General features: G+C 35.5%; 3 protein-coding genes across 3 annotated transcripts in view; 2 read left to right on the top strand and 1 right to left on the bottom strand.

The window, feature by feature from the left end:
- Positions 1–6,762: 6,762 nt before the first annotated feature.
- Positions 6,763–8,721, top strand: LOC107636757 (F-box protein At5g07610-like). Its single transcript, XM_016340247.1, has 2 exons — positions 6,763–6,831; positions 7,651–8,721. Exons 1-2 carry the CDS (start codon positions 6,763–6,765, stop codon positions 8,719–8,721), a joined length of 1,140 nt encoding a protein of 379 aa, XP_016195733.1.
- Positions 8,722–11,252: 2,531 nt separating this feature from the next.
- On the bottom strand, positions 11,253–17,443 carry LOC107639546 (shikimate kinase, chloroplastic). Its single transcript, XM_016343079.3, has 12 exons — positions 17,267–17,443; positions 17,046–17,108; positions 16,608–16,914; positions 15,577–15,635; positions 15,351–15,405; positions 15,187–15,259; positions 14,530–14,614; positions 13,984–14,066; positions 12,350–12,479; positions 12,133–12,211; positions 11,788–11,852; positions 11,253–11,650 (listed from the first exon to the last, which is right to left on the bottom strand). Exons 3-12 carry the CDS (start codon positions 16,828–16,830, stop codon positions 11,591–11,593), a joined length of 912 nt encoding a protein of 303 aa, XP_016198565.1. The 5' UTR covers positions 16,831–16,914; positions 17,046–17,108; positions 17,267–17,443; the 3' UTR covers positions 11,253–11,590.
- Positions 17,444–20,210: 2,767 nt separating this feature from the next.
- The window catches only part of LOC107636756 (uncharacterized), a 43,465-nt gene continuing 39,563 nt past the window's right edge, over positions 20,211–24,112 (top strand). The window contains exons 1-3 of the mRNA XM_088484779.1: positions 20,211–20,373; positions 20,479–20,482; positions 20,606–21,409. Coding sequence (XP_088340905.1) covers positions 20,211–20,373; positions 20,479–20,482; positions 20,606–21,409 — 971 coding nt within the window. The remainder of the gene's footprint in view (positions 20,374–20,478; positions 20,483–20,605; positions 21,410–24,112) is intronic.

Here is a 24,112-nt window from a genome sequence, read left to right as displayed (position 1 = left end):
CAACTAAAATGTAAGTTCATCAGACTAAAATCAATCTTTGCTTATCATCTGTATATTCTTATTCTTATTCTTATTATTATACATGATGACGCATTCATCTAGCCGCAGAAGACGCTGCTGCCCTGTTGATGATGGCACGGACAGCATCCTATATTCCTAAAACAGATCCAGGGGTGCCATCATTCAGCCTTGGATTGACTGATTCAAGCCAGGAGGGAGCGTCAACGCAGGAGACAGAAAGGGCAAAATCTCCAGAAGCTACAAATTTGATAGAACAATTAGACGATTTGGTCCAAAAAATAGCAAGTAGTGCGGCGAAAGGAAAAAACAAAAGTCCACAAATTCAAAGGGAGACTGGGGGGGGGGGGAAGTTCTGCGAAGTTTGAAACTCCTGGGGGAATAAATCAGATTACGGATAATATGAAACAAAAGTGCTACATCTGGGGACGTGACTGAAGGAAGACGCAGATGGCAATACTAGCAAGTATGAGCACATGTGCACTCTAATTGCCCAAGATGAATACCTTTTGATTAGAATGCACCTTGCATCCCTCCAGGCAAAAAGTGATATAGAATCTGGGGTAATATTAGAATAACATTAATGTTTTTACACCAAAGTCAACTGCAATGTTTATTAATGTAAAATTGATTTCGGCATATATTTCTAGATTGTATCTGCCATCTGCCTCATCCTCAACCAGAAAAATGAAAAGAGGTTTCAAGAACAAATATACTGTCTCCCCCCCCCCCCCCCGATATTGTGGTAAGTGTTACTTCTACGAACTTTGGGTGTATTTTCTGTATTGATTTAGGTGTATTTTTTACGTTCAATTGGGTGTAAGTTGTGTAGTCATTTGGGTGTATTTAAAGTATTCACTTGAGTGTATTTTCAGTATTTTATTTCTTGTTTCGTAATTCTTGCAGAACATGGCACTTTCGGATCACCCAAACGGGGAATTCATATCACTGAAAACGAATAAGGAATTCAGGGTGGAAGACTACCCGAGTTTTATTCCCTTCATAGATGCAAAAAAATTAACTTCGCATCCATATGTAAGTTTCATTTGCTAAATTTGTTAGTACGCTTCTTTACTTATATGCCAAATAAAATAACACACTGTTGAAATGTGGCAATCCTTCAGATTTTTGTACCTGTTTGCTACTCGGGGCATTGGTGGTTATGGCTGATAGATACAACGAAGCGGAGATGTCATATACTTGACCCGCTACACAAAAAAGCTCCCGGCGAAGAGAGAAAGAAGGTTAATAAATTCACTATAAGTTGCCTCTGTCTTCTTTACTTTAATATTTAGGTCTATTTCGTTAGTTGTGTTGGGTGTATATTGTCCATTCAGTTGGGTGTATCTTGTGCATTCATTCGGGTGTATTACTGATTTGTTTTGGTATTTAAGAGATATGTATTTTCAAGATTGATAACATATGCCGGTGGGGAACCTCTGAAGAAAGGCGAGAAGGAGAAGGAAATTAAATCATCATATGTTAAAATATCAGGCCAAAAATCAAGGTATAAATTTGTGACTCTGAACATTAAACTTTCGTAAATGAGATTTGTAATTTATTTTCTTCGTTTTCAGCTATGACTGCGCTATCTACGTTATGAAGTGGATGGAGTTAATTGAGCCGGAAAACATTAAAAAGGGGGAGTATGAATGGGATAATTGGCCACAGGTAACTGTCTTTAGAACTATATAACTCTGTATTACTTTACTGAATTAATATTGCTGTTTAAACAGAATATACTTTTTAATTGTAGGAGGAGGTGGACCACTATAGAGTGGAGTATGCTTCGCGGATACTATTCAGTGAGATGAATAAAGAGAGAGATTGGGCAATTAGAGAGAGTAATGTTATAAGGCTTTCGAAGCCATCCTCTGTATTATTGAGTCCGTTTTGTCAGATAAATTCTGCTGATATAGAAACTGCGTAAATATTTGTAAATTAAACAAATGCTGTAAATATTTGCCATTTATCAACAACTTCTATTCCATGTATATTTTTTTCCATAGTTAAACTATCTGTGCTGTTAAACTGTCTGTGTTGTATTCAAAAGCTGTATTATAGGTGGTAAAATATGAAGGAAAAAATCAAGACATATATAAACGTAAATTATAAACTGTTACACCCAAGATTGCATAAAATATACACCCAAACTGTCTGTGCTGTATTCAAAATGTATGAATTACAAGTACTAAAATATGAAGAAAAACATCAAATCAAATATACACCCATAACCTGCGAAATTTTACAGCTTTTGTTCTATATGTATCTATATATGTATCTATATGTAAATTGTCAATGAACAAAAATACACCCAAAAGAACAGTGCTTTTACACCCATATTCTTTAAAACTATACACCCAAAGAGTTATCCCCTGCTGCTGGTACCCTGAACTGATAATTTATAACGTGTCCTTGATATTGGCTGGAATTTGAATGCACCGCTGATGCAGCATCAAACAGGTTTATCTGAATATAACACTCACATATTAGCTAAACTATTAACGAGAAAAATAAACTCAATCGCCACAAATTTAAAGAACATTACTTTTACCTCGCTTAAAACTTTCGTCTTCTTCTTCTTTGTGGCATTTGCGATTTGTTTATCCAACTTTGAACCTAGCCTATTTTTTGGACGTCCTCTTGTTCGAATCCTTGGCGGGCTTTGAAGCTCGTTAACGGATTCCAAGTTGGCGTCTTCGTGGGATAAAGAAGATGTCCCCTTCCTTTTGGCTTTTAATGATTCCATCTCGGCCATGACGTTATCGTACGCACGGTACAAAATTGCAGTCAGCTCCTCCAATTCGGATGCAAATTCGCAAATATTTTGCGAACGAAAAACCAATTGGTCGAACCTCTTGCTTCTTGGCTCCATCAGTGGCTCGTCGTGGCTGCTCTTGATGTGTGTGTGTCACCTCTTTACCTTCTTGCTCCATCGTTCCAGTATATATCTAGGTGGAACTTGGCTTACTTGTTCGAAGCTTAACACGCTTAGTGCGTGACGGCACAGTATCCCTCTCGACTCGAATAATAAGCATTGGCATTTTACCTCGGCTGCAACTGAGTCGTAAGTAACAACGAACTTGTTGAATATTGAGCTGGAAACTTGTTCTCCGACTTCGTATACTGAATAGCCTAGAGCGGAATTCTTTAATCTGGTGATGCAATTCGCCTTTCCTCTGAATTGCGCTTGGACTTCCCTAAACTTTGCATGAGTGTACGCATCTTGAAACTGAGCTTCAATGGAGGATTTGGTTGCACACGGTATGACCGTATGAAAATCTGCAGCATCTGATTCTCTCTCTGCTTGCTCCCTGCTTCCGAGGCAATTATCGTATTGTTTGACGAACTGAATAAGCGAGCTGTTTCGGGTGATATACTTGTTAAAAAATGAATGCATGCTCTCGCTCCTTTGTGTGCTTCTCATCCCTGCCCAGAAGTGGTGATCCAGATAGATAGGAACCCATATGTGACGGTCTTCGTACAGATCTGCATAATACACCCAAACACACACTATAAATACACCCGAGGGAACATGCAATTTACACCTCTACTGCAGATTTTAAAAAGACATTACCTGAAAGCCACTTGTTGTCCACAAGACCAAAATTCAGCAGAAAATCATTCCAATTCCTATCGAATGAGTCTTTGCTATGAGAGTTCCAAACAACTTGGCTCATTTCTTGTTCAATATCGGCATGTCCCTTGTACTCGTTTAATTTGCTTGGAATCTTCTTCATGATGTGCCAAATACACCAACGGTGAACTGTTGTTGGCATACAGGCCTCTAAAGCCCTTTTCATTGATGCGCACTGATCGGTTAGAAACCCTTTCGGAGCGTTTCCTCCCATGTAACGAAGCCAGCATTGAAATAACCATTTGAATGATTCAATTTCTTCGTTCTTCATCAAAGAGCATCCGAGAAGTGTTGACTGACCGTGGTGATTCACCCCGACAAAAGAACCACAGACCAAATTATACCTGAAACAAATTACCATAGTCCAGAATGCAAAATCATTAGGTACACCCCAACAAATGCTTCGTATACACCCAATGAAACAGCCAATATACACCTCTGCTGCGGATTCGTAAAAATAAATTAATTTAGCATCATAAACAGGGGCAGTTTGTTACCTGTTTGTATTGTAGGTGGTGTCGAATGAAATGACGTCTCCGAAATACTCAAAGGCAGCTCTGCTTCTTGCATCGGCCCAAAAAGCCAGCTTAATCGATTGATCCTCCTCGAGTTCGAGCTCAAAAAAGAAATTCGGATTCTTCTCTTTCATTCTTAAGAAATATTTCCCGAATTCCTTTGCATCTTCTTGTTCGGAAACATTCCGCACTTCCCTGGTAATGTAATTCCTCACGTCCTTTTCGATAAAATTTAACTCGCAGTGACCCCCGACAGCCGCAACAAATGATTGGTAGGTTTTGCTTGGTCTGATACCGGCCTCCTCGTTATTCTCTATCGTATGACGAATGGACATGCTTAGTTCCCTGTGCTGTTTGAGCATCTTTGCTTTACTTGGACAGCAAGGGTGTGAATGATCCAGCACAACCTTTGAAATGATCCAAGCACCGACATCCTTCAATGTGTGTATATAAATTCTTGCAGGACAGTTTAAACCGGCTGTCGGATTGGTCTTCTCGGTCGGAGATATTTTAGATTTCCATTTTCCCTCTCTGCTACATGTAATCAGTTGATTCTTAATCTCGTTTCCCTTCCTATTTGTGCACCGAACTCTTGTAGAGAAACCTGCAGCCTTGGCGTAGTTCCTGTAAAATTTTCCAGCATCTTCAAGGGTGGTAAAGGTCATTCCAACCTTCGGAACAAGCTCGTCATCAACAACCGAGAGAGGCTGCACAATACACCATGTCAGAAACTGTGAATACACCCATAGTTAAGATTCAAATACACCCAATCATGTCTAATATGATATACCCGAATCGCAACAACTCAACTACAGAATGACCTTTAAAGCCATAAACTGTAAATACACAGGCTGCAGAATACACCATGTCAACAACTAAAAACACACCCAATCATGTCTGATATAATACACCTGAACAACAACAACTCAATTAAAATAACAAAAAACCAGTAAAGTGTAAATACACCCACACTTCTAGCAAAAATACACCCAAAAAAGACCTGATCTACACCCGAGCGTCTGCTACAAATTCCAGATAATTAATCACAACTAATACATTGAATCGACAGATTCATGTTAACGTGTTAGTTTCATAGTCAATGTTCAGCAATTTTTCAACTACACAATGCTATACAAATTACTGAAAGAAAATTCATACTAATCCTATGTAAATCAAACCTCAGGAACTTCATTAGATTCAAATTCATAATCCACTTCGCCTGGATTCAGCTGACAATCTGAGGTTGAATGATCCATTATCTTCAAAATGAGTTCAAACTTTGCTTTCAGAAAACAACAAATCAAAATAGAAAACGAAGCTCGAGTTGCACAGAGAGAGGAAAGTAACGTAAACGAAGAACATACCAGTGAGAAAAGGAGAGGAAAAGAACGATGGAGAAGAAGGAGGGAAGACGCGCGAGAAGAAGAACAACCAAATCTCAAAATAACGAAAACGAAGAAGGAAACAAATCTTTTAAATTTGGTAGTTAGATATACGCGGGATCTTATATAGCGCGTGTATACAACGTATATGGAGCAGCGCGTATTTTTGTTTTATTACTTAATAAACTTGTAAAGCATACAAGCCTATGCAGAGCTTTTCCGAAACAAAAAATAAAATAGATATAGTTTAAATATGATTTTCCTTGTATTGAAACTTACCGTGCCTTCTTTATTTAGATCATTAGCTTCGAATGTTCACTATCCCAACACTAAATCATCGTTAAGTTGTTCAATCTCTGAACTTTTGGTTAAGGTGAGTGGTCCTACTTCCTTCAAATCTTCGTGGAGTTTAAAATTTTACTAATTTTTTGAGTCATTATTTTTATGAAAAAATATCTTTTTAATTTTTGACTATTTGTTCGAACTATAAAGTATCTCTCTATAATTTAAAATCTCTAATTGGTTCCAACCATCCAAGTAATTAGTTTAAAGTAACAACCTTATAAAGTAATTGCTTAGACTAATTACTCGGATAATTAGCGACCAAGGTAAAAACTCAGGTGCAGTCAACTTTACGTGAAGTGGATAACTTAGAATCGTTAGATAATTTGACTGATTTGAGTAAATTTTTATCTAACGGCTCTTAACTATCAATTTCACGTGAAGTCGACTGCACCTGAGTTTCCACCAACGACCAATTAAGAATTTTTAAATGGTGGAGAGTTGGTTTGTCCTCCAAACAAACAAATGGTTAGGATGAAAAATAACAAGGAAAAGTATGAGTAACCAATGCTAGTATTATACAATGCATACAATGGGATTTAATTGAAATTAAAATTAAATTTTGGATACCGGGGGTTTAATTGAAATTAACACTAAATTATAATCATTAATTATGAAGATTTGTTAGTTTGAATGGTTCAAAAAATTAGGATTCAGTAAAACCAAAACACAAACCATGACCTATTCTCTATGAACGGCGTCGCCGACACAACCAACAACGCAACCCCTCTCACCGACGTTACTATCTCTTTTTCTCACTGGCTCGTGTTCACCGGAAGTCGCTCCCGGAGACGTTGAGGTCCTCATTGGTGAACGCCCTTCTCCCAGCGTGTGGCTCCTTCCAGCGACACTGCATCATAAGGTGAGAATGGTTCCATTGAAACCACCGGAAGAAGCTCCCGAACATTTTGTTGCCGACGGTCAGCAGCCTAATAAGGTGAGAATGGTTCGATGAATTGTTCACCATGGATGCTTATTTATATAAGAGTTAGATGTTTATAAATTGCTACTTGCAAACTTAAAGTGAACATCCAAAATACTATTAAAGTGACCATCCAACATACTGTTAAAGTAACCATCCAACAAATATCAACCCATTTTCAACAATGGTCAGCTAGAATGCGTCATGTTTCATACACATGTTCTTTGAGGTTCCGGTGATCTGTACGTTGACGAGCATGTGGGGGTTTCTTCCGATGGTAGGAGATGAAAGCGCCCACGCGAGAAGAAGTCGGCTGCTGCACGTTTCGTGGGTGACGGCTCCTTGAGGGCGTTCCCGATGGCCGGCGTCGCGCCCAGCTGCTCCGTTGAAGAGACGGCGGGATGATCAGGACTTAGACGGCGCCGTTATTGATACCAATTGTGAGGATTGATGGGTTGATGGGTGACCTTCCTTTGTTGCAACAGGGATTGTGTGTGATCAAGGATCGAGAGGGTTTGGGTTTTGTCACGTTACTGCAATGTTCAGAAATAGCAAGGGTTTGGGTGTGGGGGAGGGAAAACGGCAAAACAAAGGGGTTGATTGATTTGGGGAAAAACTGTGAATAAAAGAAATTAGGTGGTATGTTAAAATAAACAGCTAAAATATGATTAGGGTTATTAATTGATTAATTCTTTCTATTAATATTAATTGGGCCTAATAAACAGCCCATTGTATACATTGTATACATATCTCATTGTCTCTCTAGCTGTGCTCAAATAACAATTATTCTTTCTTTTTCGATATGCATTCCTTTATTTATTTATTTTAAAACAGGAAACGGAGTGGAATAATAATGTTCTAGAGGACATTTTCTCTCGGCTTTCTCTGAAGTCCTTGGCTCGTTGCAGATGTGTCTGCAAAGATTGGCTAACCCTAGTTTACCGCCCTTTCTTCTTCAAACTGAACGGTTTCATTGTTCAACGGAAGTGGGTATCTAACACCACCAATAGCTTCATTCAATTGGAAGGTAGTAGAGAGAACATGAACACCACTTTATTATTCAGCATACTTCCTAAAGATATGTTGATCATGGACACATGCAACGGACTTATCTTGTGTCGTAGCAATTCTGCAAAATCAACTCTGTTTGTTTGGAACCCAGTGAATGGACAGTTGGCGGGATTCCCTTTCAGTTCCATGGAAATAGCCACTGCAATTGCTTCTGATTCTTACCAAAGTTGTTTCACCTCCATTTCCTTTCCCAAGTTTAAGTTGGTAAGAATTGTCTCCGGTCACCGGTCTCGGAATATTAAGTTTGAAGTTTATTCATCAGAAACAGGAGCATCTAGAGTGTCAAATGGAACTTACGACTCTTCTCGAAGAATTTCCATCGCGAGTAGAAGCATATACATAAAAGGAGTATTGTATTGGATTATGAATCGTCAAAAGCTGCTGAGTTTTCATGTTGAGGAGGAATTGACAAGTTTGATTTCGCTGCCTTGTAATTATCCTTCAGCACTTAATCATCAAGTTATTGGAGAATCTGAAGGAATATTGCATTATGCCCAAATATCAAAACCGTTATACCTTAGGGTGTGGTGCCTTCACGATGAGACCTGGGAACTTAAGTGCCAGCTAAATATCGTGATTGTTCTAGAAAAATACAAACCCAATTCAAATGGACGGGTAATGTTTAATCAAGTGGCTGTTCTTTGCTTCAAAGATTCGATGTTGCTACTCAAATTTCAAGGGCATGTAATTGGGTATGACTTTAAGAATGGCAAGGTGATTTACGTTTACTCCTATGAAGATCTCAACCTACAATCTCCACCAGCTTCTCCATACCAAAAGTCACCCCTCTATCCCCTTCTCTCCGTCACTAATGTGTTTCCATTCCCTTCATGAGCTTGGTTCCGTTACATGATTCATGGCAGTTAGCAACTACCTTCTCAAACTTTCAGAGCCTTCACCGTTGAGCCCTTATTTATTATTGCCCTTTAGTTTATTTTAGTTTTTTGGGATTGATTCTGATAGTGGGTTCTGCTGCACTTTCTTTTAAGTTATTGGGTTAATCATTTATTCATTTTAATTATTTAAAATGTGGGCTGCCGATAATTTTATTTTAGAGTAAAATATTATTTTAATCTCTAATATTTATGTTGAAATATAATTTCGTCTCTAAAGCTTTAAATATTTTATTTCAGTCCAAAAAATTTTTATAAGTTCTATTTTAATTTAAAAAAAAAATTTAAGTAGATTCAATGTTATCTTACCATTAAATTTGATACCAATAACTTGCATATTAAAGAGGCAATAGTATTTAATTTCAATATATAAGTGAAATTGATTCACCAATAATTACTAATATACAAATTTTTTCTTTGATTTTGAAGCGTATATTTTTTTTTTAACAAAAAAAGCTCAACATAATGAAGTAGAGCAGGTAACGCTACAAAATACAACTAAAAATCTAAGACAAAGAACGCAATAGATATGGTATTGACATTACCATCAACAACTAAATGGATCAACATCGCACCATTCCCTGTAATTCAAAAACGACCTACGTATCTTTGAGTTCTGGAATAGTCCGTTCCAACCAAATGTTCCAAATAATCGCAAAGAAGCCTAAAAGTCACTTCTTATATTTAGAGTTACGACCAAACACTTGAGTCCAACTCTCAAAAAGTCATTTGACAGTTTTTGGAATAGTCCAATTCTCAAAAATATATGACTTAACTAGTAACTTATTAACGTCCGTGTCACCCATTTGCTTAAACTATTATTGTCAAATTTAACCATAAGACCATATTGAACTTGTTTAAAACTTTTTGAAATAGAAATTGAACGTTTGAAACCTTAAGAGCCAAATTAAAATTTGACCCAAACGATAATGACTAAAATAGTATTTTATCTTTTTATTTTATATATTAAAAAATTAATTTAATACTCCACTCAAAATATTAAGAGATTAATGCAGGGTACTTAAAATTCAATATAAGAGTCTAATGTAATTAATAAAAAATAGTTAATAATCCTAAGTTATTCTTTTAATTTTTAAATATTTTTTTATATTTTTTAAAAAATAATGTATAATTTTAATTATTTAAAAACAAAGGAATTATTTAAAAAATAGATTAGGATTTTCAGTAAATACTTCACTCAATTCAACGGTCATAATTCAGATGATGATTATCGAATCTTGGCAGAAAAGTGTCTTTTTATGTTTTTTTCTTGTTTTTCCTGAACAAACCTGGGATATTTTCGTATGAACGAGTAACCTCCAAAGGTGCTACCCTACGCCGAATCATAGAAGTTCTTACAGGCTGCAACTTAACCGAAACTGAAACCCGGAGAAACTTTTTGTGCGGTTCACGTGATATGCTCAGAGAAGAGGCGCCACTGGGTTTTGACCGCATCGTCTCTGGTTGAAGCATAGCTGAAAATTGCAACGTTTGCGCAGCTTTCGCATCCATTATAGCTTCCCCTCAAAACTTGTATTGAAAATTTACGCCAATTGCAACGACATGTCTGTCCTTTATCCCCTCTTAATTTTCGAACTACAGTTTTGGAGAAAATGGGGAGAAACAGAACGAGAAGAGTTAAATTCACACACAAGTAAGACTAAATGATATACATTAACATGGTAATTTGTAGTGTTTTTTAAAATTGTGGAAGGAACTAAAATGGGAAAGCCTGATTTCTGTATCTAAGATTTTTAAAATTTTTTTTGCTCATGATTTTCGCATGCATGCTACTTGATCATTTGATATTATATACATTGTTCAAGAAAATGAGACTGAATGGATTAAGCCATAAGTCAATGAGGACGAGTTCAAGAAAAAAGAGATGAACAAAGAGTTAAAAGGAAAAGTATAAGTAGGCAATGAAAATACTAAACAATGTGAACAATAGATATATCGGATGTTCAATTTACTAGGTGTGCAGATAGTTATCTAATATTAAGATTTAGGTGGGTAATTTAGAAGTGTAGTGTGTTTTTACTTTATTGAACCAATTTTAGCACTCATTGTTCACATTGTTCACAAAAGTCATTGTCTACCTAACAAAGTCCGAGTTGGAATCTATTTTATAAGAGAATGAGTTTAGAATTCTCACTGGATCAACAACTTTCATATCTAATATAAAAGCATTTTTGTAAATCATTGTTCAAATTAGAATTACATGCCCTAATACAATGTTTGTAGAAAAATAGTAGCTGTAAACGAGCAACAATGAGATCATGAACAAATAACGGGAGGAGTTAACTTGTGCTACAACCAGTTTTCTTTTCTTTTTCACTTTTCCTGCGAGAACATAGTTATTTTGGGGCCAACATCCATCCGATTGCCACATATTTTTCTATTTATTCCTTTTTTATAGATTTTTTTCCCTATATTACATGAGATCTTTTTTTCCGCTTAGGTTGTTGAATAAGCAATAAGTTATCTAAGAATAAATAAATCGGGCCACTTCACAACATAAAAATCTTCTTGGAGTAAGTAAAATACATAACCAGATCAATCAAACTCGACTACAAGTATATATATATATATATATACATCAACAATAAACAAAACATGAACAATGCTGGTAGCTTCTCAGCTTATTCTAAATGCTAACACAAATTATGCAGAAACATATGCCAGGCCTCATCACTTTTTTTTAACCCGAAACATATTGACATGGCACGATATTATCATGGCCTTGATTGCATATCACAACTCAAGAAAAAAATATAAACACGTCAACAATGCTTGTGTCTGTGTTTCTATTAGTGTTCTGCGTAATTGTTGTCTTCTTCCTTCAAAAAGACTTCAATTTGTTCCAATGCCTGCAAGATACAGAGACGTGTTATCTAGATTGGCACTGATGTCATTTTTATTCAACTCAACCTAGGAGCATTTCATTTGACCCATAAAATAAAAATCCTGAAATGACACTAGTAGGGAGGGCATTGAGTATAAAGACCTCAATTGCAATAGCAGTTGGTGACAGTTTGGACACATCTCTTTGGCCCAGTTTTGCTGCTATCTCTGCATGATAAAGAACAAGGTCAGAAACCATATATATCAGGAAAGCATCAAGAAGAAGGTAGAAATAATAATTAAGTTCACTAAAGATCTTTCTCTACTTCCTTTTTTATCTTTTTTAAAAGTGACGCTTGGCAAGTATCTTAGGGATCTCCAGGTCCAAACAATTCAAGTTCAATAAGTCGCGGGGGGAAAAGAAATACATAAAGTCCTGTTTTATACCAAAGTTTCTGAAAAAAAATTCACAATTTTTATTTTAAAACCGAAAAATATCTATGCGTACTTTCTAATGAGACCCTGGCATTGGCATTGGCATATGAATCACCTCTTTCTTCAAAAAGAGCAGATAACTTCAGGAGAGCCTGCAGAAGAACATCAAAAGGTCAGAATACTTACCAGGAGGGGGAAAAAAAGTAAACTTTGATGCAAATTGCTAAAGAGTTGAAGTTGCTAGGACTGGGTGACTAAAATTGTATGCAGGAGGAAAAAAAAAAGATTACCCGGGTGTATGCATCTCCTGCTTCATAATGTAGAAGGGGGCGAGAATTAGTTCCTATAGCAGCGATTCTTTGTGCCAAGGCTTCCAGCGGCACATCCAACCAAACACTGACGCCCTTGTGCATATGTTTCCTGGCAATCCATATATAAAGGAAAGAGAGAATGGGACGTTAATCATAAAAAATTGAAGACCAAACTTCAATTTTCTTGTTCACACGTTAATAATGAGTAAATAGCCAAAATCTTCCTAAAAGATACCCCGATCTCCATTTTGGTCATCGAAAGATAAAGTTAATCAAAATCGTCCTCGAAAGATACACGATTGGTCACGTTAGTCCTTCCGTTAGTTGGATGACGTGTCACGTTAAGTGCCACGTGGCATATGATGACGTGGAGGGCTAATGCCACGTGTCACAAGATGATTGGTTGACGTGTCAGATCAGTGACACCTGGCATGCCACGTGGCACTTGAGGTGTAAAAAAGTTATTTATAATCAAAATAATCCTTGAAAGTTCAGACGTAAGTCATTTTCATCCCTAAAATTTTAAAATTTAATCAAATTAGTCCTTATATAATTTTTTTTATTTTTTCTTGATAATATTAAATTTAAAATATTTTTTGATACTACTAATCTTAATAGAAATGTAATTGACAATCAAAAAATTGGTAATTGTATCTTTTCTTCTTAAAATTTTTTTCAATAAAATTATCTCTCTCCTTTAATTCTTGTCAAAATCTCTCTTATTCTTTTCTATTATAAAACATTTTTCTTACATTACATTTTGCTGGAAAATATATATATATATATATACACTCAAAATTAAAATGTATGTATTTGTTAACCTAAACAAAGTTATATGCTCAAAATCAAAATTTATGTATGTTAACCTAAACAAAGTTAATAAAAATTTATACATTTTTTTTTTCATTACGGTATTACTTTCATTTAGGTTAACATACATAAATTTTGATTTTGAGCATATAACCTTGTTTAGGTTAACAAATACCTATCTACATTTCAATTTTGAGTATATATATATATATATATATATATATATATTCCAGCAAAATATAATAATGTAAAAAAAAAGTTTTAGAATAGAAAAGAATAAGAGAGATTTTGACAAGAACTAAAGGAGAGAGATATTTTTATTGAAAAAATTTTTAACAAGAAAAGATACAATTACTAATTTTTTGATTATCAATTACATTTCTATTAAAATTAGTAGTATCAAAAAATATTTTAAATTTAATATTATCAAGAAAAAATAAAAAAATTTATATAAGAACTAATTTGATTAATTTTTTAAAATTTAGGGATGAAAGTGACTTACGTCTGAACTTTCAAGGACTATTTTGATTATAAATAACTTTTTTACATCTCAAGTGCCACGTGTCACTGACCTGACACGTAGCATGCCAGGTGTCACTGATCTGACACGTCAACCAATCATCTTGTGACACGTAGCATTAGCCCTCCACGTCATCATCCAACTGACAGAAGGACTAACGTGACTAATCGTATATCTTTCAGGGACAATTTTGATAACTTTATCTTTCGAGGACAAAATGGAGATCGGGGTATCTTTCAGGGACGATTTTGGCTATTTACTCCGTTAATAATTATAATTATACCAATTGATGGGCCTAATAACAACACCTCCACCAGTAGAAATAACAATTCTACGCATCAGGGACAGTTTATGCAATACCTCAGTCTGAAACAGTAAAAATAAGCAAGGAAAAATGAATGGTGAATGCAATAACAAAACCATCAATCAGATCCATTGATAGTAGAACACAGAAAAGTAATTGGAAATGATGTTGCTTGTTAGCACATTTCATAACCAAATGTATCTACTTCTATTAACATCACTTTCAAGAGCCAAATATCAGACTCTTACCCTACAGCAGGGGATGGGCTAAGCAGTTGTTTATGCCATTTGTTTTTTTTTTTTTTTATGTTTTCATAATTGATTATTGAATTCTATACTCTCGTTAGTACCGTCATTAGTTGGTACTTCAAAACATATTGATTCAACAGCTTCTTGGGACAGTTTATGTCAACATATAGACGAAAATGAGGAGCTGGATGAGATTGGAAACAAAAACACATAAAAGTTCAAAACAACTTAAACAAAGAAGATACATAAGCTAGAAGAATAGTCCTCTTCAACTGACCTCTTTGTCGCGAAAGAAAGCTTCTCCATAGTGCTTGAATATATCAGCTACAGAATTCCCAACCTCCTCCTCCACCAATGCATCACTAAAGCACCCACGAGTGCAACAAATGCAGAAAATCAACACAATGTCTAAAGTGCTTGTGAAATATACAGTATGTGCAACCAATGCGCATAACTAGAATGACCCCTTTCCATCTACAGAATACAGTCATATAATACATTTGTTGTATCTAACTAGATTTCTCTGTATCAATTAAATATAAACACCAGTTGAAGTTCATCTTGGTTTTTGCACACAGAAATTGTAGATAGCTACAAACAACATGCCATTCTTTGTATATTCTTCTAGCCTATTCGGGCTATCCAAATGATGCACTATTATGATCATTTACTTGCTTTAAGACTAATATAACTGGTCCAAAGATAATAAAGAAGTAATTCATTCAAGAATTACAAGAGAATGAGAATATTCGGGAGGCCTACTCTCCAAAAACTCAAATCAGTGAATCAAGTAATATAGTCCTTCTGTCTGCCCTTTTCCCTCTATTCATACTCCCAATTCATCAAAACCTAAACACAAGTCTCAGTGTCCTATCAACGACTCAAGTTCTTCCTCAGAAGGAGAGAGAAAAAAATGATAAATTCCCATACTAACCTATCACAGAAAGAATAGCCAAGCACTTGTGCCATAATCTTCCCCACAGTTGTCTTCCCAGAGCCCATCATTCCTGCATGTCAAATTAAAGGTAATTTTGAAAGCCGCAATAATCATACTTGGAAATTATATTATTGGATGATGACTTTAGCCATGAAACTAACCAACAAGATATATACAGCGTCCATTTAAATATGGATCGATCTCTTGTGATCTACTCTGCAATTTATTAATTCAAGTAAGATAATGGCATGTATAGCAAGCTAAGGCAAAAAGCAATTAAGCAAAGTTTACTATTTCTTGATTCTTGCTTACTATGATGGAGGGCATAACATCACTAACGAAATGGATATAGACTAGTTAAAAATAACAAGAACTTCATATCATTACCTTCAAAATCAATTCTTCATCAAGAGGAGCATGACAGGTTCCAGATTCCAATGTCGAAGCTACACGAGCATTTAAATTTAGTCAGTTACAATCTTATATGCAATCCAGGCAAAATTACATACTACATCTTCTCAAAGACCATAATTTTTCCTCAAAAGACGCGGAAGTGGATTATTCCAACTATTCAATAGAATAAATTTATTTGAAGCTGCAGAATGATAAATACAAAGACAATAGTTGGGCATTGCAGTTATATTCAGTTCACCTTGATAGAAATTATTATGAACGGTCCAGCTGAAATGTCTATTATCCTTTCATATTGATCACGCCATGTTTTTTAACATAGATATCCAACTACATTTTAGTCACAAATATCTGAGCACAAGTTATTCAAATCAATTTCATGCCAGGCAAATTAAACTTCAAATCCTTCCTTATTTGATCAATGTTTACAGGAATATAATTCAGGCAAAACAAAGAATTAATTATACTAACAATTAATTACAGGGAAGGCACGTTGGGGATTAGATTTGCAATTTTCCGCACAGCCAGAACAAATCTTTAATCCAAATTCATTGGCAATTTACAAGTAAGGTTCACTGTACGCTGTATCTTCTTATTGTAACTAGTTAAATCATTCATTTTTTTTTTAAAAGACGGATAGCACAAAATCAGCACTCCTTTCAATAACAATAAAAGTAATTGGAAAATATAAATGCAAAGCTAGAATAGCAAGCGCGTTACATGTTCCAAGCCCTTTTATTTTTATTTTTTTTCAAACCAGGATATTAAATAATGAGCAATGCTAGGGCCAGCAACTTTTGTGATTGGTAACCATCAAATAGCCATCAATGATGATCTAACGGTGTGAGATTGGTGTGAGATTTCATCCAATGACTCACCTTTTTCTGCTGGCTACATGCTGGCCAAAAATCAACAAAACTGTTGACCCCTAGACTTTTCCAAAAAATAATAACAAATACAAACTCGCACGTTTCAAAACCAACAGTCTTTTTTTTTTCTCAACAAACCTGCGATATTTTCGTACGAACGAGTAACCTCCAAAGGTGTTACCCTACGCCGAATCATGGAAGTTCTTACAGGCTGCAACTTAACCGAAACCGAAACCCGGAGAAACTTTTTGTGCGGTTCACGTGATATTCTCAGAGAAGAGGCGCCACTGGGTTTTGACCGCATCGTCTCTGGTTGAAGCATAGCTGAAAGTTGCAACGTTTGCGCAGCTTTCGCATCCATAATAGCTTCCCCTCAAAACTTGTATTGAAAACTTACGCCAATTGCAACGATAAGTCTGTCCTTTATCCCCTCTTAATTTTCGATCTTCAGTTTTGGAGAAAATGGGGGGGGGGGGGGAACAGAACGAGAAGAGTTAAATTCACACATAAGTGAAGGAAGCATTGAAAAAAAAAAAAGGGGGAAGAAAATGGAGAAGATGAAATTCCGAATCTGACCTGTTGTAGCAGAATCTAACTGGAAGGGATCAGCTAAACCAGAGAAAGTTAAAATTGAGAAAGCTGTGTGAATCTCAAGGGAAAAAAAAAAGAAGATTAGAGTGAAAGTATTTTACAAAAATAAGCACCCGTGAAACTCGTGTAATTTCTGCGTAATTTTATTAATAATCAAATTTTTAATATAAACAAATAGGATTCCGATAATAATTTTCGTACTAAACTATTTCCGAGGGAAATAAGAGAGAGGGAGAGCGCGCTTATGAGTTTGTATTTTTTACACCAGTGAAGGCTTTTTGACTATTCATCCCCGCAGGAGTCAACAGTAGGATGGTCTTTTGACAACTCTGAACGTGGTGGGTTGGTTTGCTCTTTGCCATCTCCGTATAGCTTCTATGTATGTATAATGTATTCATACCGCAATATTTTAGGTTGGCTTGTAAGTGAATTCATTAATTTAAGATGAAGCAATTCATCTAAAAATTTTAAAATTTTTCTATGTTCATGTTATTTACATATTAAATTCAACAATTAAAATTAGTTATTAATTTAATTTATTTTTAATATTTATTTTATATTTTAAAATATATTATATACTGATAATTTATTTTAATATACATCTATGATGATTGTTTTTTTTATAATAGTTATTTGAAAAAGTCAAATTAAGTAATAATATCAAATATTTTGCATAGTCAAAATTAATTTCTTTATTTGCTACAATTCTAAGAGATAAAACGGGAATAGATTAAGCAGAAACACATTTCAAATATATAGTCACGTGGCATTAACACGTGCTTACCAACCACGAATTCGAGGGTTGGTGAGACTGGTGGTGGATACCGCACGAGTAGAAGTGAAGTCACTTTGGCACTTTTATCAACATGGATGGTTGGTAAGTTAAATTGTAAATAACATATAAAAAAAACAAAAACAAACTAAAGACACTTTTCTGCCAAGATTCCATAATCATCATGTGAGTGAAGTATAATCCTAATCTATTTTTTAAATAATTCTTTTATTTTTAAATAATTAAAATTATATAATTTTTAAATATATAAAAAATATATTTAAAATTAAAAGAATAAATTAGGATTTTTAATTATCCTTTATTAATTACATTAGACTCTTATATTGAATTTTATGATCCGGCTCTTCTAAAGTTTTATTATCATTTTAGAAAAAAAAATATATCATTAACCATCTTTGGATTAAAATAGTAGGGCTCACAAATAATAAATATTACAAATTTAAAGGTGATTAAAGTATCACTTTACTAACCAGAAAAGTTCTACATCTATGTAATTTTTTCATCCAAGTTATCCAAGTAAATTCGACGCGCCTCCCTAACCTCTTTACGCGTTTGTTATCACGCGCCTCATGTAACGTATATAACGTAAACCTTTTGCTGCGTGATAAACCTTTCTCAACGTAAACCTTATTCTCTTCTCGCGTTTTTCTTCTTCTTCTTCTTCAACCTAATAAAATTCGTCGTTCTCCTCTGTTCACGTTTTTCTTCTCTGCTCGCATTCTTCATTATTGATCTGCATTGAATTCAACGTAATAAGCTCCGTCGTTCTTCTTCTTCTTTGTTTTCTTCTTCGATCTACACTTCTAAATTGAAACAATGAATGATTCAACTTCAAATCAGTTGAATGAGGTTTGGATTGTTCAATTTTGAATCGAATTGAATGGAATACGATTTTTAATTTATTTGAATTGAATACGTAGGTGTTTTTGACACTGAATTGAATTAAATTGAATTGATAATATCTAAATTGCGGACAGAGTTGTTTCAAATTTGGTTTTGTATAATGGATTATGTTTCGTTCACTAAGTACTATAGAATTTTTTCACTGTGAGTAATTGTTCGGTTTGGTAAGTATTATAGAGTTGTTTCACCATGAGCATGTTATGTTTCGTTCACTAAGTATTATACAATTTTTCATTGTGAGTAACTGTTTGGTTTGGTAAGTACTATAGAGTTGTTTTACCATGAGCATGTGTTCGGTTTGGTATGCAGAAAGGAGTCTGTAAAAAAAATTAGAGGAATAGATTCTGTTTTATTCACTAAGTACTATATAATTGTTTCACCATAACTACGTTTTCGGTTCACCATGCAGACTAGCTGTTTTGTAGATGAAAAATTTGTCCCAAAGGTGGGGATGATTTTCAAGACACTAGAAGAAACTGGAAAGTTCTACAAACATTATTCGAAACTTGCCGGATTTTCTACGAAAATAAGGAACACCACTCGGGACGGAGACAAGATTAAGAATCAACTAATCATATTCACTAGAGAGGGGAGGTGGAAATCCAAGATATCTCCAACTTTGAAGACAAACCCTTCGGCTGGGTTGAATTGTCCGACCAAGATTTACGTACACATATTGAAGGATGTTGGTCTTTGGACAATTTCTAAAGTTGTTCTGAATCACTCACATCCTTGCTGTTCAGACCGGGCAGAGATGCTTAAACAACACAGGGAGTTTAACATGTTCGTGCGTCGCACCATTGAAACTAACGAGGAAGCCGGAATTAGACCGAGCAAAACTTACCAATCATTTGTTGCAGCAGCTGGCAGCCACCGTGAACTAAGTTTTATAGAAAAAGACGTGAGGAATTACATCACAAGGGAAGTACGGAATATTTCCGAACAAGACGATGCCAAAGGATTTGGGAAGTACCTACTAAGAATGAAAGAGAAGAACCAAAATTTCTTTTTTGAGCTCAACCTTGAAGGCGATCATTGCATTAAACATGCATTCTGGGCCGACGCAAGAAGCAGGGCCGCATGTGAGTATTTCGGAGATATGGTTTCATTCGACACTACCTACAACACAAATAGGTATTCCGTTCAGTCACATATAGTTTTATGTTCGGTGAATGTACCAATTTCGGTTCACCACGGTCTAGGTGCGTCCATTTATGCAGGTACAATATGGTTTTAGGTTCTTTTGTGGGCGTGAATCACCACGGTCAGTCGACACTTCTCGGATGTGCGCTAATGACAAATGAGGACATTTCAAATGGCTATTCGAGTGTTGGCTCCGTTTCATGGGAGGGAAGGCACCAAAAAGCAATCTAACCGACCAATGCGCATCGATTCAAAGGGCAATTGAGTTGTGCATGCCAACAACAATTTACCGGTGGTGCATCTGACACATCATGAAGAAGATCCCAAACAAACTAAACGGCTACAAGCGGCACGACAAAATTAATCAGGAGATGAGCCATGTTGTTTGGAACTCGTACACAAAAGACGCATTTGATAGAAACTGGAACGATTTCATCACAAAGTGTGGCCTCGAAGGCAACAAGTGGCTGTCAGGTAACCAAGGTTTCAATTCGAATTATTTTCATGCCCATACCTTTTTTTTCAAAACATGCAATGGGTTCGATTCACCAGACTTTATTGGTTCGGTTTATTATGCAGAGCTGTACGAGGATCAGCATATATGGATTCTAATTTACTTGGATCACCACTTCTGGACTGGGATGAGAAGCACACAAAGGAGCGAGAGCCTGCATTCATTTTTCAACAAGTTCATTACACGCAACAGCTCCTTGAGACAATTCGTGAAGCAATACGACAATTGTCTAGCAAGCAGAGAGCAAACAGAGAGAGAATTCGATGTTGCAGATTTTTACACTGTGATACCATGTGCAACAAAATCAGCAATAGAGGCCCAGTTTCAACATGTGTATATCCATGAGAAGTGTAGGAAAGTTCAAGCTCAATTCAGAGGTAAAGTGAACTGTATCACAAGATCAATGCATTCCACCCTAAGTTTCACAACATACGAAGTCATAGAGCAGGTTTCCAACTTCACATTCAACAAGTTTTTCGTCACCTATGACGCAGTATCACAGGAGGTAAAGTGCCAGTGTTTGCTATTCGAGTCAAAGGGCATATTGTGCCGTCATTCCCTGAGCGTACTAAGCTTTGAGCGAGTGGATAAAGTGGCACCGAAATACATACTGGAACGCTGGAGCAAGAACATAAAGAGGAGGTACATACACATCAAGAGCAGCCAAGATGAGCCTCTACTGGAGCCAAGAAGTAAGAGATTCGACGAGTTGGTATTTCGGTCGCACAATATATGCGAATTTGCATTTGAGTCCGAGGAGTTGACCAGAATTTTGCACCGAGTGTTTGACAAGGTCATGGCCGATATGCAAGAATATCAAGACAGAAGCAAAGGAAAAAGTTTGTTATCCCACGAAGAAGCAACGTTGAGCGATGTGAATGATCTTCAAAGTCCGCCACATGTCAAAACAAGAGGCCGGCCCAAGAACAGACTTGGATCAAGCCTGGAAAAAAAAGATCTCAAATGCTATGAAGAAAAAGAAAAAGACAGCTCCAAGTGAGGTAAAATTGACTTGCTTTCGATTAGGTAAAAATTCAATTGTGCATTTTGCTAATATACAATTAATTATATTTTTTGTAGTTGAACCTTTTGGACGCCGGATCATCGATTCAGTCGAGCTCCACTCTTTACAATGCACCAGATATGAATTATCCAAGAGGAGATTATACGAGTTTTAGTTTTTATTAATATAAAGTTTTGTTCACCCATGAGCAAATTTCATTTCACCAAGGTTATAGGAGGGTTAATTTCTGACTGTTGTTAGTCTTTAATGAATAGTCACTTTTTTTGTGAAATTTTCAAAAGTCAAATTTTTCTTTATTGAATAGTCAATTTATTTTGCTATGTCAGAGAGTTCAGGTGTTTCTGAAACTGAATACTGATAGAAACATTTTTTATAATTAGCTCTCAGAATTTCTATATAGTGTGTTTGCAACTTTCAGTTCGACCAGTGTATTAATTTCAGTTTACTGTGTTTTTTGGTGTTCCTAATGTATTGGTAAATACACTGATTGCAATCACTGAGAACCTGAAATAAAACAACAGCCAGACAGTTCCAATAGATATATAAATTAACATCTCAGATGAGTAATCCATCTTGAATCAAATATAAATATTAACATTTTATATATACATTGATATTAAGAATAGATATATACATTAACATTTACATTAATATTGACATATATACATTTGAAAGAAGCATTGTTTGCTTTTTTAACAAGTTAAAAAAAATATTGTTAATTACAACCAGTCAATCATAGTATATGCTATTTACTATCTAAATTTCCAGATGTGAATTTACAATAAGGGCTAGAGAGGATAGCAGATGGCTTGGGGAGTCTTATTGGTTCAGATTTCCAAATCACTTGGTCTCTGATTTTGTTCATTTCGTGCAACAGAAGATTCGGACCATATTGGCACCTGAAGTCATCGATCTCTTCCTACATTTCAATTGAAAGGAATTAGTTACATAAGAAATGAACCCAACTGAAATAAGAACAATATCATTCAAAGCCTAGTTATACTGTAAAAATGCAATCACAATAACCCTAAACCCTGAACACATTAAATATCAAGTAAATTAAAATCACAAAGGTCACCGAACTGAACAATGTTCATGTGGCGAATAAATGGTGAATAACTTTGAATCAACAAGAATAGTATTTCTCCATGCAAAAGAAGTACTGAAAAGAGTAACAACCAATTTCAAAGCCTTAGTTATAATGTAAAAATGCAATCACAGTAACCCTAAACCCTGAACAAAGTAAAAGAAAGGCACCGAACCGAACATTGTTTATGTGGTGAATAAATGGTGATCAAATTTCAGTCAACAAGAATAGTATTTTTCCATGGAAAAGAGCTACTGAACAGAGTAACAACCAATTTTAAAGCCCTAGTTACACTATCCATTGAACTGAATGAAATAAGAAAAGAAAGAAGTTTATTAATTTAGAAAGTACTTACTTATATCCAAGCTTTATATTTATATCTCTTCCCGCTTTTGATCTTTTGTGGATCAATTGTTTCGAGCCATTCATTGACGTATATTCCACAATCATAGCTAGGAAAGAATTGAGTATAATACGATTAATAGTATACAAAATAAAACACATTAAAAATAGCACTATAGAAGAGAAAGATTCTTACTCTGTACGTTGACAATTCAGTGGGATATACTCTTCTTCTTCTCCTAGTCCATCCTCCATTAAGGGTTCTGCCCCAACGTAAATCCTCATCTGAGAAATTATTAATCCCCAAAAGGGATACAAAAAATGAAGAAAAAAAGCAACAATAGTGAATCGAACTCATTCATGTACTAAATAATTTGAATAATTTACAAGAAAATAACTTACAACAAATTTGTTCAGTTTCACTCTTGAATCAGGTATATATTTTTTTGGCTTATTGATAGGGTCAAGCACATAGAATTTCTTTTTGTTGACATCGGCAATCCACAACCATCAATGCCCTCCGTTGCAAATTGGCACAAATAGCTGAAGTTTGGAAAAATGATAGAATATTTCAATCGAAACAATAGGAAACGAGAGAATTATTGAAGAATTTTTAGAAATTACAACTTATAAATGGATGTGATGCAAGTTTTCTTTTGTCAAGAAACTGGCGGTGGTGGGCATACTGCTCAATATCAAACCGGTAGGCCTTGTTTGTCCTTTTATCAGTGTAGTCCATGCCATGTGTTCTTGGTGCACGAATCCCCACACTTCGTACAACTTTACCAGCAAGTGCAATGGGTCGTCTAAGTAATACCTAAGCGAGTCAGGGTCGATCCCACGAGGATTGTGGTTTGAAGCTAGCTATAGGTATCTTGCTGGTCTTAGTCAGGTGAATCAAGAGGTTGTTGGTTTGAATTTGGTTAAATGCATAAGAGGAATAAAGAATAGTGTATAAAATACTTTGTGAAATTGAAAGGAATCAGTAATAGGAAGATGGTTAAGGATTGGAGTTGCTTTGTCTTTTTTAATTAATTATGATCTTACTGTCTTCTTCAATTATGAATAATTTCTTCAATGGAAGGCTGTATGTGATTGATGCTGGTTTGAGCAGCCGCCAATACTACTCCAGATCTGAACCCTAGGGTTAGTGTGGATCCATTCTGAATGAGGGTGAAGCTCCTGCAGTCCACTCTCCTTAATGATCCTACTCAAAATGCCACAGATAAGGTCGAATCTTCTGGAT

The sequence above is a fragment of the Arachis ipaensis genome, chromosome B4, assembly GCF_059453495.1.
Source record: "Arachis ipaensis isolate K30076 ecotype BB chromosome B4, ASM5945349v1, whole genome shotgun sequence".
Taxonomy (NCBI): domain Eukaryota; kingdom Viridiplantae; phylum Streptophyta; class Magnoliopsida; order Fabales; family Fabaceae; genus Arachis; species Arachis ipaensis.
This window is presented reverse-complemented; position numbering and strand designations above follow the sequence as displayed.

Coding starts and splice junctions, on each gene's coding strand:
- LOC107636757 (XM_016340247.1), top strand. CDS start 6,763: ATGGTTCCATTGAAACCACCGGAAGAAGCTCCCGAACATTTTGTTGCC. Junction 6,832..7,650: donor ACGGTCAGCAGCCTAATAAG/GTGAGAATGGTT, acceptor ATTTTAAAACAG/GAAACGGAGTGGAATAATAA.
- LOC107639546 (XM_016343079.3), bottom strand. CDS start 16,830: ATGGATGCGAAAGCTGCGCAAACGTTGCAACTTTCAGCTATGCTTCAA. Junction 15,406..15,576: donor ATGAAGAATTGATTTTGAAG/GTAATGATATGA, acceptor AATAAATTGCAG/AGTAGATCACAAGAGATCGA. Junction 14,067..14,529: donor CTTTCTTTCGCGACAAAGAG/GTCAGTTGAAGA, acceptor TTACTGTTTCAG/ACTGAGGTATTGCATAAACT.